At 40.6% G+C, this 14,141-nt stretch overlaps 1 protein-coding gene across 4 annotated transcripts; it reads left to right on the forward strand.

Annotated features, from left to right (window-relative positions):
• Window positions 1–283: 283 nt before the first annotated feature.
• LOC118083139 (actin nucleation-promoting factor WAS-like) lies at window positions 284–13,555 on the forward strand. 4 transcript variants are annotated; one of them, XR_009557386.1, is made up of 7 exons: window positions 284–540; window positions 4,137–4,228; window positions 5,367–5,459; window positions 6,111–6,242; window positions 7,318–7,446; window positions 7,745–9,435; window positions 11,228–13,555. XR_009557386.1 is itself a non-coding variant. In XM_035111251.2 (6 exons), the coding sequence occupies exons 2-6, from the start codon at window positions 4,149–4,151 to the stop codon at window positions 7,830–7,832; spliced, it is 522 nt and encodes a 173-aa protein (XP_034967142.2). In that variant the 5' UTR covers window positions 284–540; window positions 4,137–4,148; the 3' UTR covers window positions 7,833–13,555. The 4 variants fall into 4 exon arrangements, 2 of the variants coding, with proteins under 2 accessions (XP_034967142.2, XP_034967144.2); XR_009557387.1 differs by having other exon boundaries at window positions 286–540; window positions 9,360–9,435; XM_035111251.2 differs by having other exon boundaries at window positions 7,745–13,555.
• The last annotated feature ends 586 nt before the right edge of the window (window positions 13,556–14,141 follow it).

The raw sequence follows: 14,141 nt of genomic DNA on the forward strand, positions 1-14,141 counted from the left end.
GGGAGTGGCTGGTACCTTGCATAAGGGGTTATAGTTAAGGGGGGGTTGTTGTTGTTGCACCTTTACGCAGAAGTTTCATTGGGTCGCAGTGAGCTTGCTGGCAAGTAAATGTGTTTAGAAATCGTAGCCCATATCGGTTATTTGCGCCCCGCCCCCCAGTTCGTTCGTCTTTAATGCATGTATTATTGAAACAGTTCTAGGGTTCCTTGAGCCTTGCTGGAGATTGGAGCTCTGTGAGGGGGCGGACTACAGTGTCCAGAATCCTTTGCGGTAATCGCAGACACGATTTTGACGTAGAGAAGCCGAAGCTAAGCCCCGCCCTGCTTCCCTGGCTCCTCCTGCTTTTGGGGGCGTGGCTACCCGGCTGGCTCCCTCTCCTGAGACTTTGCCGAGGCGCCATTTTGAAAAGCGTTTTGTTTGTGGGCTGAACCCGAGAGAGACGAAAGGAGGAAGAAGAGAGGCGGCTTTCTTCTCCCACCCCTTTCGGCGGCGCCGTCGCGACGTTGTTCCTGTCAGCCGTTTGGCAAAGCGTCGAGCCGGGTAAGTTCTCCCTTGCTCCGGGGCTTCTGCTCCGTCTTGGAGCATATACTGTACTGTAGTGTAACAGGCATAAAAGGCCTGATCCTGCTGCTGCGTCCTCTTTTCCCTCAGGGGAACTGGCCGGAGTTGATACTCGCAATTTTTGTTTGAAAGCCGCCGCTCGCGCACACACCCATCCCCGGTTGTTTGGAGATGCGCTGCCTCTGAACAAGCGCGATCCTCCTATACAGGTGAAACTCGGAAAATTAGAATATCGTCGAAAAGTGCATTTATTTCACTAACCCAACTTAAAAGGTGAAACCAATATATGAGACAGATGCATGACATGCAAAGCAAGATATGTCAAGCCTTTATTTGTTGCAATTGTAATTATTTGTCGTTAGGCAGGTCAGTTATAAATGGAATGTAATTAATGAAATGTAATAGCGATATTTATTTTTGTATTGTTGTATTTGTTTTATTACTGTGGAATTTCCAAAAGAAAGCATTTGTAGAAATTAAAAGAAAAACAAAAAATAAAAAGTTGTATTACCGAAATAAATGCACTTTTCGACGATATTCTAACTTTCCGAGTTTCACCTGTACATGGTCTACTCAGGAATAAGGACTGTTGGTTTCAACAAGATTTGACTCCCAGGGAAGTGGATACAGGAGCCCTTCTTTGCCCACATAACCCCAGGATGGGATTCTGCTCCATTGAACCCAGTGGGGGCTTTTACCTTTGAGGAGGCGCGTGGCAGACGGAGAGCTTTTGTAAAGGCTTAGCAAATTGGTCATGGCATAAGCTTTCCCGGACCAAGAGGCCAGGTGCACGGAGCGTGGCTTGGCAGGTGTCAGTTGGCAGGCAGATGTGCACAGCAAGTGTTGGGAGACGAGGCTTTTTCATTTTTATTTATTTTTTAAAGTGCAGTTCTGTGGCAATTCGTTTAAAGTAGAAACGTATGCAAAATAAGCCAGTGTGGCAGCTTAATTGCAGCATTCCTTGCGCCATCATCAAGAAAATCAAAGTAAATTTCAGGCAATGAAGAATATAGCCTTCCATAATAGCTCATTGCTGATTATCGCTTTTTTATACCGTATGTACTGTATTTGTTGCAAACCATTTGGATATTGTTTTTTATGGCTCATGACATATAGCCATTTTTTAAATGAATAAAAGGAATACTTGCAGTGGGACAGGAGCCCATCGTTTTTAGTCGAGCTGAAGCAAATGGATCAAACTTAATGATGGTGACTTACTTCACATGTGAATTAACTTCCCATAAACATCCCAAAGTGATTTAACAGTAGAAATATGTATATATGTATGTAAAATAATTTCACATCAGATGCAGAGAAAGACAAAAAAAACTGCTTTAAAAGCTTGTTGTACAACAAAGGAAGGTCTTCAGCCAGGGTGAAAAGGTAGTAGAAATGGATCCTGTTTAAATTGTAGTGGGAGGGAGTTCCAGAGGGTAGGTGCCCACCAGTGTTTGAAATTCCCTAGGCATGTTTTCCTACTGGTATGGGTCTAGTTGCAACTACATGGAGATCTCTGGTCGCCACGCTGGCGACCACAGTTTAAAAACCTCTGTTTTAGTTCATAGTTAATTTCCATTTCCACTGTGCGTGTTTCTTTTTCTTGCATACTGGGACAAATGAATTGTTTTAAGAGCAAACTACGGTGAAGCAATGTACTTGAGATCATAGAATTGTAGCATTGGAAAGAACCCCAAGGCCAAGGATCACCTAGTCCAACTCCCTGGCGAATAGACATTTTTGTTGTGGTGACCATAGCCTAGAGTTAAGGTGCCATTTAGTGCCTAACTTATATATCTGAGTACCTAACACTGGTGCCACCACCCACAGACCTCCTGCTGAGACTGTATCTGCAGGAGGCGCTCTTCTTCATAAGGCAGTGATCAGTTGGGTAGATAAGGAGTGTGATTATCCTAGTTATTCTGTTGAGTCTGGTTGAGGCATCCCCAAACTCGGCCCTCCAGATGTTTTGGGACTACAACTCCCATCATCCCTAGCTAACAGGACCAGTGGTCATGGATGACGGGAATTGTACAGTCAAACCTCGGTTTACGCCTACCTTGGCGAGCGACCACTTCGGCAAGCGACCGCTGTGGACCCGGAAGTGTTTACATCCGGGTTCCGCGGTGTCGGATGCGCAGACGCAATCTGCGCAGCTCGCGCATGAGTGCTCTATTGGTGCTTCACGCATGCGCAGAAGCGTGCCTTCGGCGAGGGACCGCCTCCGCGGAATGGATTGCGGTCACAAACCAAGGTACCACAAACCAAAGTACCAAAACATCTGGAGGGGCGAGTTTGGGGGTGCCTGGGTTAGACTATCTGAGCATGGAAAATCATTTGACTACTGCATGGTGCAAGAAGAGAGAGTATTTCCCCTCCTCTCCCGTAATTGAAAATAAATGGCACAAAAAGAAAAAGGGATGGGGAGGGATGAGGATACCACAAACTGAGCTACTTGTTCTTTGTTAGAGAATTCTTGTAGTGACCACTGGAATGGAAAATTTTAGGGCAACCAAAAGTGCCGACCTCAGCTGATAGGAATCCTGCAGGCCCATTTCTTCTGATATATCCTTTAATTAACAACAAGAAGTCTAAGTAATCTGTTGTAAACTTTGCTAAACAACAACAAAATACCTTTAAATTGTCTTGAACAAAGCATATAGCTTTATTGTTTTAATGTATAATGAATAAACTCCATTTTCCACCTTCCTATCCTCTTGTACTACTATTGTGCTAGTCAGTTTCATGAGACATGCCATCTTTGAGCAATACTTAATAGAATGCAAAGAATAATTTCTTAAAAGAGAGATGTGTAGTTCATGTTCCCCTCTTCTCTGACAGGGGACTACTGTATTGTTTTCTGATTCCGTGTTAACGATAGTAGTGCCTACACAGTACTTTTCCATGTGTTCACTGAGAGTGGTGGTGGAATTTTCCTGTTGGCCAATGTAAAGTGGCTCATGGGTCTCATTACATCTCCCAAGCCTCAGGGTTGACCAGGTCAGTCACATCCACCTTTCTTGCACCTGATGTCATATATGATGTCAGATTTAGGAAAGTTCAAGTAGCAGATGTTGCAAAGTTTGTGTTCCTGATTCTTCTTTTACAAGAAAAATGAGCCTTTTTACCTGTCTGCACTGCAGTTGATTTCAAGCTGTGGCTGCAAGGGAAGTTCTGACTGAATCTACAGATAGAATCACCTGACAGCATACAATGTCCTGTGACTGATAGGTGGGCAGGGCTGTCCACCAATTAAAGTGGCCTGTGGAGGGCTAGCCCTCTGGGTGGCTGGATCCAGTTCCCCACCCCTGATGTTGGCCCAGCAGCCTTGCATTTGCCTATTTGTGACATCTTAGTTTTGAAACTGCATTGCATAGTTGCATCGTATGGTACAAGGCACAGAGTTGGGTAAGAATATCTAGAAGACTTGTTTTGATATTTCTCTTTGTATCAATAAGATGGTGTATAATTGTTGGTAACTATTTTTTAACAGATTGCTGGAAACCTCCAAAATTAGGTTAGGGGGAATTTGATTTTTAAACTTCTATGTTGAAACATGACTCTATTTTCCCTTCCAGTATTTCTAATAGATGGAAGAAGGAGCTGAAGACCTAATGGATCAGCCTGAATCTGCTCCAGAAAACATACAAGTGACTGAAACAAAAAAAAGGTGAGGCATAATTCCTAAGTTGCTGCTGTTGTTAAATGTCATATCTAAACAATGAAAAGTGCTTTATAAAAACTAGGAAGTGTCTTGTGGCATCTTGAAGGGTATTATTCAATTAAGTTTTTCTTAGAGTAGATCTAATGAAATTCATGGAAATAACTTGATCGTGTTCATTAATTTCAGTAGGTCTACTCTGAATTAATTTGGTTGAATACCACCTTAACATATATGTTCATGTTCATCAGCTGCACGAAGTGCTATCCAGAGTTGCAAGTACATATGTACTGGGGGATTGTAAGCAGCCATCCCCCCACCCCTTCCATTGGGTTTGTGTATATTTTTACATACCGTATATGTAATCTGAAACTGAGTGCCCTAGGTCATGTACTGAACATAGTAGGTTGTATCCAACTAAATTTTACTTTGAGTAGAAAGATTGAAATTAATTCACGGAAGTTAACTATGACTATTACTGTCAATGGATCTACTCTAAGCATGACTGGTACTAGGCACAATGCAGCATTACCAGGTAAGATCAGTTGATGAAAGATTTTGAGTGACATAGGGTTGCCATATTTCAAACAGTGAAAATCTGGAAAGAAAAGTTGTTGAACTTTTTTCTTTTGGGGGAGGGTGGGGGCAAATTTGTTGAGCCATTTTTGAGCTAGTTTTATAGAAAAACTGCACTGCCAGTTTTCCATATATGTCTGGGAAATTCCGGACATATAGCAGCCCTAGGTTGACAGCCCATGAAACTCTGCTTCTGTGCATGATTTAGGGAGGGAGAGCAGGCTCATGTGCCACAGCTATGGGGAAATCACAAATTCAGTGGGTTAAGACTTTTCTAGTATGGAAATGCAATTCTGCAAAGAACTTCATCTGTCTTGTTAGTTATGTGTGGCCCACAGGTTATTTTTGACCCTTGCTAAAGGAGGATACAGCTTTCCATATGACACAAAATATCTGCAAGTTTGATGCAAATTTGTGTTTTCTTTTATGGGTGGGGCAGAGGGGCTAATCTACATACAGTGTGGACCTGCAAAATCCTGTTGGCACCCTTACCCATAGTAATTGGTGCGTGGTTCTTACAACAACAAAAAAAGTGATCAGAATTTCACATGTTCTCCTTCGTTATGCTCAGAGGCCTAAGAGGTCGGGGAAGAGGCCGAGGTGGCAGAGGCTATACTAGAGGGAAAATGCGAGGCAGATCACTGAATGGCTTTGGGCCTATAAGGTAATCTTTCATTATTTACTTATCCAAGATTAGCTTTTTTGTTAGGCAGCATTGAAAATAACAAAATGCAGGCATTTAATGTTGTATACCTTGACTTCAGGTTGCAAACTTCCTAACTGGCAAAGCGTTAATACACAGTTGCAGTTCAAATTGTGATGGTTTTGCAGTCTTAAAGGGATGTGCACGCAGGTGTGTTTCTCCTACTGAAATGAATGGAGCACTTGCTTGCTGATGGTCACAGGTCCAACCTCCAGCATTTCTAAGTAGGACTGGGGAAAACTCGTTCTGAAACTCTGGAATGCGACTGCCATTCAGGGTGCAGCCAAAATGGGGTCATCCAGATGCTACTGGACTGTAGCCCCTCTTATTCCTGACCCTTGGTTGTGGAATAAGGCAGCTTCATATGTAGAGCTGTAACCAAGAACATGGTTAGAACTTAATCATGAGCTTGTGTTCAGAAGACAAGCTAAGCCAAACCTTGACTTACCTCAGCATGGCTTAGGAGCAAAAGGGACTGGAAAGGACCAAAATGGCTGAAAGCTCTTTTCCAGGAGTCTGCACATTTGCAAACCTGGACTTTTTTCTCTTTATTAAGATTTACTGAGTTGCTCATGCTTTTAGATTGGTGCTGAAAAGTTCTTGTTTTTGTAGACGTGGAATGGGAAGAATGCGCCCCTATTCAGATGCAAGAGGTCGAAGAGGAGTACGAGGTGGACCTCTCTTCTCGCCATCTCTGCCTAGGAGAGGAATGATGAGAGTGCCTTTTCTGCCACCCCCACCATGGTTAGTATTGAGCATGGGTAGGCAAATTAAGGCCCGGGGGCTGGATCTGGCCCAATCACCTTCTAAATCCAGCCCACAGACGGTCCGGGAATTAGCGTGTTTTTACATGAGTAGAATGTGTGCTTTTATTTAAAATGCATCTCTGGGTTATTTATGGGGCATAGGAATTCATTCATTCACCCCCCCCAAAAGTCCGCCCCCCCCCACAAGGTCTGAGGGACAGCGTACCGGCCCCCTGCTGAAAAAAATTGCTTTTGAGGTTGCCAGTGCAAGTATATTTAAAAAACAGTGACTATAGTTTTGGCTTAGGGCTGTGCTTGGGGTTGATTCAGCCAGTCATATGTTTTATTTATGCAATTTGCATTAGTTGCAGAATTTGGGGCTTTCTGCAAGCAAAATTCACAAGACCCTGTTTTCTTGTCAAATTCCATAGAATTGGTTGTGTGAGGGTCCACAAAGAAAAAAAGTTTTAAGAGCTGGAGATCTGTTTTGGGGATTTTCCACTGAGGAGATAACACTGCTATTGATGTTTTTTGGAATCTTAAGTTATGCAACCGAAACGTTGTATGTGACTCTGTATCAGGAGTGCTTATTTGGAAAGATTTGGGGTTGTAAAATTTAACTCAAGTAAGCTGATGCTGATCAGATAGTGAAAGTCTAGGGCTGAGAGCTACTGAGTTAGATCAAGCACTCCTATACATACAAGAAGAAATTACCTCCAGTTTTTATAAATATAGATGTAGCAATTTTTTATTCATTGTGGACACACACTCATCTGAAATTTGGAGAAAATCTTGTAAAACAGGCAACTATTCTTGGCAACTCTGAGAGCACAATTTTTAGATTATTTTTTTTAAAAAAAATGTTTTATTATGATGATGCTGTCCTGGGCTCCTTTGGGAGGAATGGCAGAATGTAAACTGAATGAATGAGCAAATTCTAATGAAAATAATATTTTTATTATTATTTAAAGAAAAAAGCCTGTCTGAAGCAGGGAAAACAAAACGAATAGTTATAGGATATATAACTGGGTTAGTAGTCGTATGTTGATGGTCAGCTGGGTTTGTCTCTGCAGTTTTGAGCTTCCTCCCCCACCTCCACCTCCCCCACCACCTGGACCAATGGGCTTCAGAGGGAGACCTCCTCTCCCCAGAGGCAGAGGGATGCCGCCATGGCCACGAGGCCGTTTCCCACCTCCAAGCAGGTAAGATACCTTTCCCACTCCCTTTTCCGCTCATTTTACTTTACACTTAAAGAATTTTATGTAACAATGTTTAAAACTTAAGGAAGGTTAAGTATTCAGAACGAGGCTTATCATGTAGACTTAAAAAATCAGAACTTATTGTTAGCATAATATTTAACCACACTGGAAGCTTTCTAAATATGCATGTTGGAAGCATACTCCCAAATTGTAATGTAGGGTTTTAAGTGTGTTGTTTTTAAAAAAGTAACTCTCTTGAGAAGGAAAAAAACAACAATTATGATTTTATCCTTTTATACAGCTTTCCCAGGGGACCCGGTGCACCAGTCCTTCCGCCACCTGGGCGGGGCCAGAGATGGCCTGGGCCGCCAGGTGGCAGATACTATTAAAGAGGCTTATTCTTTAAATTCAGTAACTGGGATGCATCCTTTTTACCTTCAGACCATTTGAAATGGCTGGACTAAGAATTGCCTATAATGCATTAAAGAAGGCAAAGAAAACTAATAGAGTGCTTGATATCCCATATTTTTCCAGCAGCCCTTATGCACCAAGTTGGTAAAAGCCATATATTTTTAAAAAATATCCTAAAGACCTGTGACTCCTTGGACACTTTCAAGCATATCCTTTTGAAGTCTGTTGTTTGTGGACATGGGCATCTGCACACTAAAAGTTAAAAGAAACGTATCTTAAGAGTAGGTCAAGCTTTTAACTTAATATTCAATTAAGTTGTGTGCAGCTCTTTTTTTGGAAATACATCTTGATCTGTTTCAGTAACATGTATTTGTTTGTTCTAAATCTTGTGAACTCTGGTTTCAAATGCACTTACATGTAGTAACAATAATAGGATGCTTCTTATTTCAAAGGGGCAATTATTCTGTATCATGTGGGGAAATTTAAGCAATGCACAAAATGTAATGCATAAAACAAACTGTGGATGTTAATTTACGAAAAAGAGAAAAATTATAAATGAACAGAAGTTTATGGACTTTGTTTAAATTTTTAATTACTGTTTCTGTTACTCAGCTTGACCCTGGTCCTTAAATTACTAGCATGTAATAACTAAGTGTAGTACATGGCTAAACATTTGACCTATTGTATAATTACAACTGGTGATGTTATCAAAAACATAAAATGAAAGGCTATATTAAAATCCGCAGTGTGCATATTGTTTTAAATGACAGATTTCTGTACATTACATAATCACTTTATATTTGATTTTGTTGTGCACTAGAAAAACTTAACAAAAATGGAACATGTAAATATTCTTTTGCTTGTTAAAATGACAGATAAAAATGTAAAATTCTGAAACAGTGCTGTTTAATGTCAAGGATGATCACAGTCAGTAAATTTACATTCATTAATACAGTCTGTGTTCTTCTGTGCTGAGGGCTGAATAGAAACTTTTTTTACCAGTCTGGTGCAGTTTGGGACTTTTTAACTTAAGCAGTTCCTACACTGGGTCCAAAGTCTACAAGCAAAGTAAAAAAAAAAAATGAAGAAAAGCAATAAATTGAGGTATGAAAGCCTTTATAGATGTCTATATTCTACTCTTAATACATTGCTTCCAGTTAATTGGTATCTGAACAAAATGTATTAACCTTAGCTTTGATAAAACAAAACCCCGACTTAGATTGATATTTGAACAGAACCTCAACATTCCCAATAAATCACGAAAGCTAATATTTAGCCTTCATATCTTATTCTTTAAAAGTGAAAAAATTCAGCTGTGTATAACATATTAGAAAATACTTTATGCTATTCATTTGGTTAAATTATTATACTGGAACAATACTTTGTTTTGGCTTTGTGTTGGTTCATTATGTTGGTTTAAAAACACAGTATTGACTGCAACTTTTAAAAAAGTAATCTAATGTTGCCAAATGGTGAAAGAATGATGCTGTTGTTATCTTCTGAAGGGTAACATAGTCACCCTTTGATGCCAGTGGGAGATGGCATGCAGACCTTTGGGAGAGCTTTCATCAAGGCCTTGAGGTGAGACAGTATTTAAACATTTTCCACACTCACTTTCTTTTTCTTTGAGTGAAGTGCACATTCATCTGAGTTTGATTCATGTCTGAAGTGGGGCACATGGACAACACACATAGCCTCGTTTCTGTTTCACTCAGAACATTAGCAGCCAATATACAGAGTTACCTCCTAGTGGAACCCAGTCATACAAAAGGGATTCATCAGGTTCAGTTGGAGCTGCCGAGCACATGGTGGTGGGTCAGCCAGGTGTGTGTCCAATGAAGCTGGGTTTTATGCAGATCTTTACCGAAAAAGTTACTGTCAGAAATTACTAAGCAGTACACAAATTCTGCTACTTGGAATTTGAACATATAAAACCATGTTTACACTGAATTGGAACATTATCTAGTCCAGGCATCCCCAAACTTCGGCCCTCCAGATGTTTTGGACTACAATTCCCATCATCCCTGACCACTGGTCCTCTTAACTAGGGATCATGGGAGTTGTAGGCCAAAACATCTGGAGGGCCGCAGTTTGGGGATGCCTGATCTAGTCCATGGGTGGGGAATGATCTAGCTACCAGGCTATATCCTTATCTCTGCAACACACAGACACATAATAAATTCACTTTGTGAGGTGGGTGGAGTTGGCCATCTTTCAGTCACCTGACATCATGATGTCAGATGACCTGTTTTTGCCTGTGTGGTTCAAGTGCCATGCTTATTATTGGGGCTTGCAAAAGGTTGGCTGTGCACTGGGCTTGGCAGGCGCTTGCAAACCCACTTTTGCCACAGATGCGTCTTTACCTAACCCACACTTGAGATTGCATATAGGGCAAGTTGTGTGGCTTAGCACAAAGGGTGTCATGGGTTTCCTGCTGATCCAGCCTAGTAATTAATGTCTGTTCTTATTGACCATGGGACTCCTAAGATTTTCCCCAGCCTTGTTTTCTGAGATAGCTGTAACTTGGTGCTTCCAGATATTGAAGCTGGCCTTCTGCTTGCAAATACCACTGAGTATGGCCCATCTTGTTAAAGGAACCACATGCCCTTGATTCCCCCTTAAACTGAACTAGTATTTGCTGCTATCCATTCAATGTGTTTGAAAACACAAGGAGAAAAGGATTAGTATGTTCAATCTTCTATATTATTCTATACCAACTGATGACAAAGAGTAATGAGCAAGCAAAGCAAAGCTGCTTTGGCAACAGTCAGTAAATCAGTACTAGCCTGTACATTTAGTAGCAGGAATATATTGCTGAATCTGTTCATATGGAGAGAAAATGAACCCAAGCATAAGAGAGAACGTAAACACTTTTAGTGCTCTAGTACGGTAATTCACCTATATGATGGGCAGAGCAATCCAAAATGATAAGGTAGCATGGTATGGCATATTTACCACTACATCCCAAGGCCTGCTAGCTCATGCCAACCAGGGTAGGTGGTGTGGGTTTTCTCTGTCGGTACACCAGTTCAGGCTGGCATAGCTGAGGGATGGAAGGGGAATGGAACAGCTTTGATGCTGTTACATAGTCAGCTTGGCTTTGCCCTCTGGGGCACCCCATTTCAGAGGTGGTGTACCTCTGCTGTCTCTTAATCCTATTCAGCACTAAAGATCTGGGGCTTGGAATTCCTCTTTTCTTTTTCCTTTCTTTTACTATATGCTGCATGAGATTACCGTTCAGAATTTTTAAAAACAGTAGCAGGCTTACTTAACACGTATTTCTGATTTTTAATGTTCATGGAGAAGCAATCAGTTTTGAAGCTTGCAATCGCACAAATGTTTGTATAGACTGAGAATTAATTGTCCTTTCTAGTGTATTAAAGTTGCTGCAGCCATCTGAATTGTGTATAAGCATACTACTCTGCAGGAAGATTTCAAGTCTATTGTTAAGGTAACACTTGCTTTCCTTATCGCCCTCTTTTAAAAATAATGATGACGATGAAGCTTTGACAATGAAGCTGTTTTTCTGACCTTTCTTCAATATTTCTGTGGGGAACATACATTGCAGATGTGAACTTAAGTTAACAGCCTGCAAAGCAGTGTGTATCGGTTTTCATAGAGTGCAGCTATTTTAACTTTTCAGGAAGATTAGGTTGAGGTTCCCTGCTCCTTTTGATAAAATTCCACTTGCACTGAATTGCAACTGAGTGCAGAAAGAGCTAGTGTCTAGTGCCTGTATAAATAAACTGTAATAATGCTCTGGTGCAAAGTGAAATGATGGAAACATGGTCCTAATATGAGCAACACATGCCTTCATCATTGGCCAAGCAAGTTCAACCTGCTTGGCTCTACTTCCTACTTCCAATGGGAATTGTTGTCTGGTACATGATGGTCAAAGGCTGACACTAGTAAAGACAAAGCAAGGATGAGGGCAAAATACACTGCTTGAATAATCTTAGTATCATTTGTTGAACCCAGACTTACCTGGGAGTAAGGCCAATTGACAACATTTCGATGTTTGAACACACAGTTTAATAATCACCCCCCCATTTGTTGTCTCACTTTTCAAAAAAAATATCAGCCTGAATAGGCATGTATAAGATTATTCACTTACTCATTACTAAATTAAGCAAACTAACACTAATCTTACACTTGTTTATGCAGAGGTTTATTCATATAGGATTGCAGACTTAGTCCAGCTCCAATTCCATGGTATTTATGTTTCTGATACTTGAATTGTATTGTGAGAACCTTTTGTAAGATGCTCTGAGAGTCTAGAAAGGCAGTGTATTGTTACTTTAGCCACAATCTGGATGTTTTAAGAACCATAAGCAGAGCATGAATGTGGTAGGTTGCCCCAGGGACCTAGTGTTCAGAGATACTGTTTCTGTTACCAGGAAGAATAGTCATTGATAGATCTCTCACCTTTGGTATATTTGCACTGATCCTATTAATTTCAATTGGGTCTCTGCAGAGGAAATTCCTGTTGAATTATTCCTTGTCAGTAACTCTGTAAGTACATTTAACTCATTTTCCCCCATAGGGACCATTTCACAGACCTTGAGAGAAACATGGTAGATAAATCTTTCACAGTAGCCTGATCTTGATTCAAGCTTGAGCCAAGGGATGTGTGTAATATATTAGGAATGTTTTGTCTGTTGCAATAAATTACATCCCAAGATCAACTCATTTTAAAGATGAAAATGTACTTTGTGGTCAATGAATGAGAAACTAATAAAGTATCTAAGCACTTTGATTGTTGTGTGATGGAAGTATTTACAAGGTGTATACAGTACAAAAACACTACTCTTCTGTGTAGCATCCTTGGGAGGAAGGAACTGGCTCATATGAATATATACATTATTTACTGCATGCTTTCTTCCATGCTGCAACTCACAGTAGTGGATATGAAGTTCCCTGTCTGACCTGAGATTATTCTGTAGACACATTCATCCAATTAATCTTAGTTGTATTTGAATAAAATCCAGCATCTATTCCTACCACACTATTCCTACCTTTAAATGAACAACTGCTACTCAAGAGAACATTATGCTCTTGTCTATGGCCCGATTCATCTTCTCTTGCACTCAAGCTGCTTATGGTTTGCTTAGGTCCAATGGAGCTCCTATTAAAGTGGCACAAGATACATAGCTGGCTTATTTTGCCCTTGCCCTATTATTGCTGCCGAGAAGATATGTAGCAGTTTTAACTTTCTGGCTAAAGTCATCAACATGGGGTAGAGTAACAGTAACCCCACCATTAACTAAACATGACTGTTAATTCAGTCTCCCTGCTGTAGTTTCTGGAGAGCCAAACCACATGGGGAGCTCTCAATAGAAATAGCTACTTAGCTAGACACTCACTGCCTTTACAGCAGTAGGATCATGTACTGACCAATCCCTTTATTAGGCATCTTTTTGTGCTCTGGCAGAGTAGAAACCTTTTTCCCTTTGTATTTTCTGTATCCTAGCTACCTTGAGTCTAGTTGCTAAGAGACAGCCTATACCTAGGAAAGTGTTGGCTATTTGTGATTTTCTTAGTTACAGGTAGGTAGCCGTGTTGGTCTGAGTCGAAGCAAAATAAAAAAATTCCTTCAGTAGCACCTTAAAGACCAACTAAGTTTATATTTTGGTATGAGCTTTCGTGTGCATGCACACTTCTTCAGATACACTAGAAACAGAAGTGTCAGACCCTATATATATACAGAGGGTGGGGGGTGGGGGGGAATGGGTGGTGGGCTGATGGGAGTGGTAAACCTGGAGATGGCTGTTAATGGCTGATGATGTGCATGCACACGAAAGCTCATACCAAAATATAAACTTAGTTGGTCTTTAAGGTGCTACTGAAGGAATTTTTTTATTTTGCTGTGATTTTCTTAGGAAGACAACTTTATTGAATTACTGTTTCAGTAAACAAAGAACACTATTCAAATGTTGCTCAAAGCAATAATGGGAACAAAACTGATTCCCTGGGCTAAATAGAAAAAGGAGAGAGATGCAGTTCTCAAAATTATCCATTTTGCGTATTAAAAAAACCCAAAAACTTCTACGTACCTCTAAAAAAAAACCCTGAGTGAGATTAACAATGCAATCCTTTATAGATATTGGTATGTTAAATGAAGCTTGTTCATAGGTAGGTTAGTAGTTCATATGTTGGTGAATATCTTTTCCAGGAATGCCAATAACTACTATGGGGTTAGAGTATTCTGGGTTTGGTTCCAAGAGATTGAAATGCTTGAGCAAACAGTGATTTCACTGATTTGTACAATATGGTTGCTGGGCAATTGA

This window comes from Zootoca vivipara, chromosome 3 (genome assembly GCF_963506605.1).
Source record: "Zootoca vivipara chromosome 3, rZooViv1.1, whole genome shotgun sequence".
NCBI classification, from domain to species: domain Eukaryota; kingdom Metazoa; phylum Chordata; class Lepidosauria; order Squamata; family Lacertidae; genus Zootoca; species Zootoca vivipara.

What these genes read in the sequence shown, in the direction of transcription:
- LOC118083139 (XM_035111251.2), top strand. Translation starts at nt 4,149, where the DNA reads ATGGAAGAAGGAGCTGAAGACCTAATGGATCAGCCTGAATCTGCTCCA. An exon ending in GTGACTGAAACAAAAAAAAG is followed by an intron (nt 4,229 to 5,366) that starts GTGAGGCATAAT and finishes CGTTATGCTCAG; the next exon opens with AGGCCTAAGAGGTCGGGGAA. An exon ending in TTTCTGCCACCCCCACCATG is followed by an intron (nt 6,243 to 7,317) that starts GTTAGTATTGAG and finishes TTGTCTCTGCAG; the next exon opens with TTTTGAGCTTCCTCCCCCAC.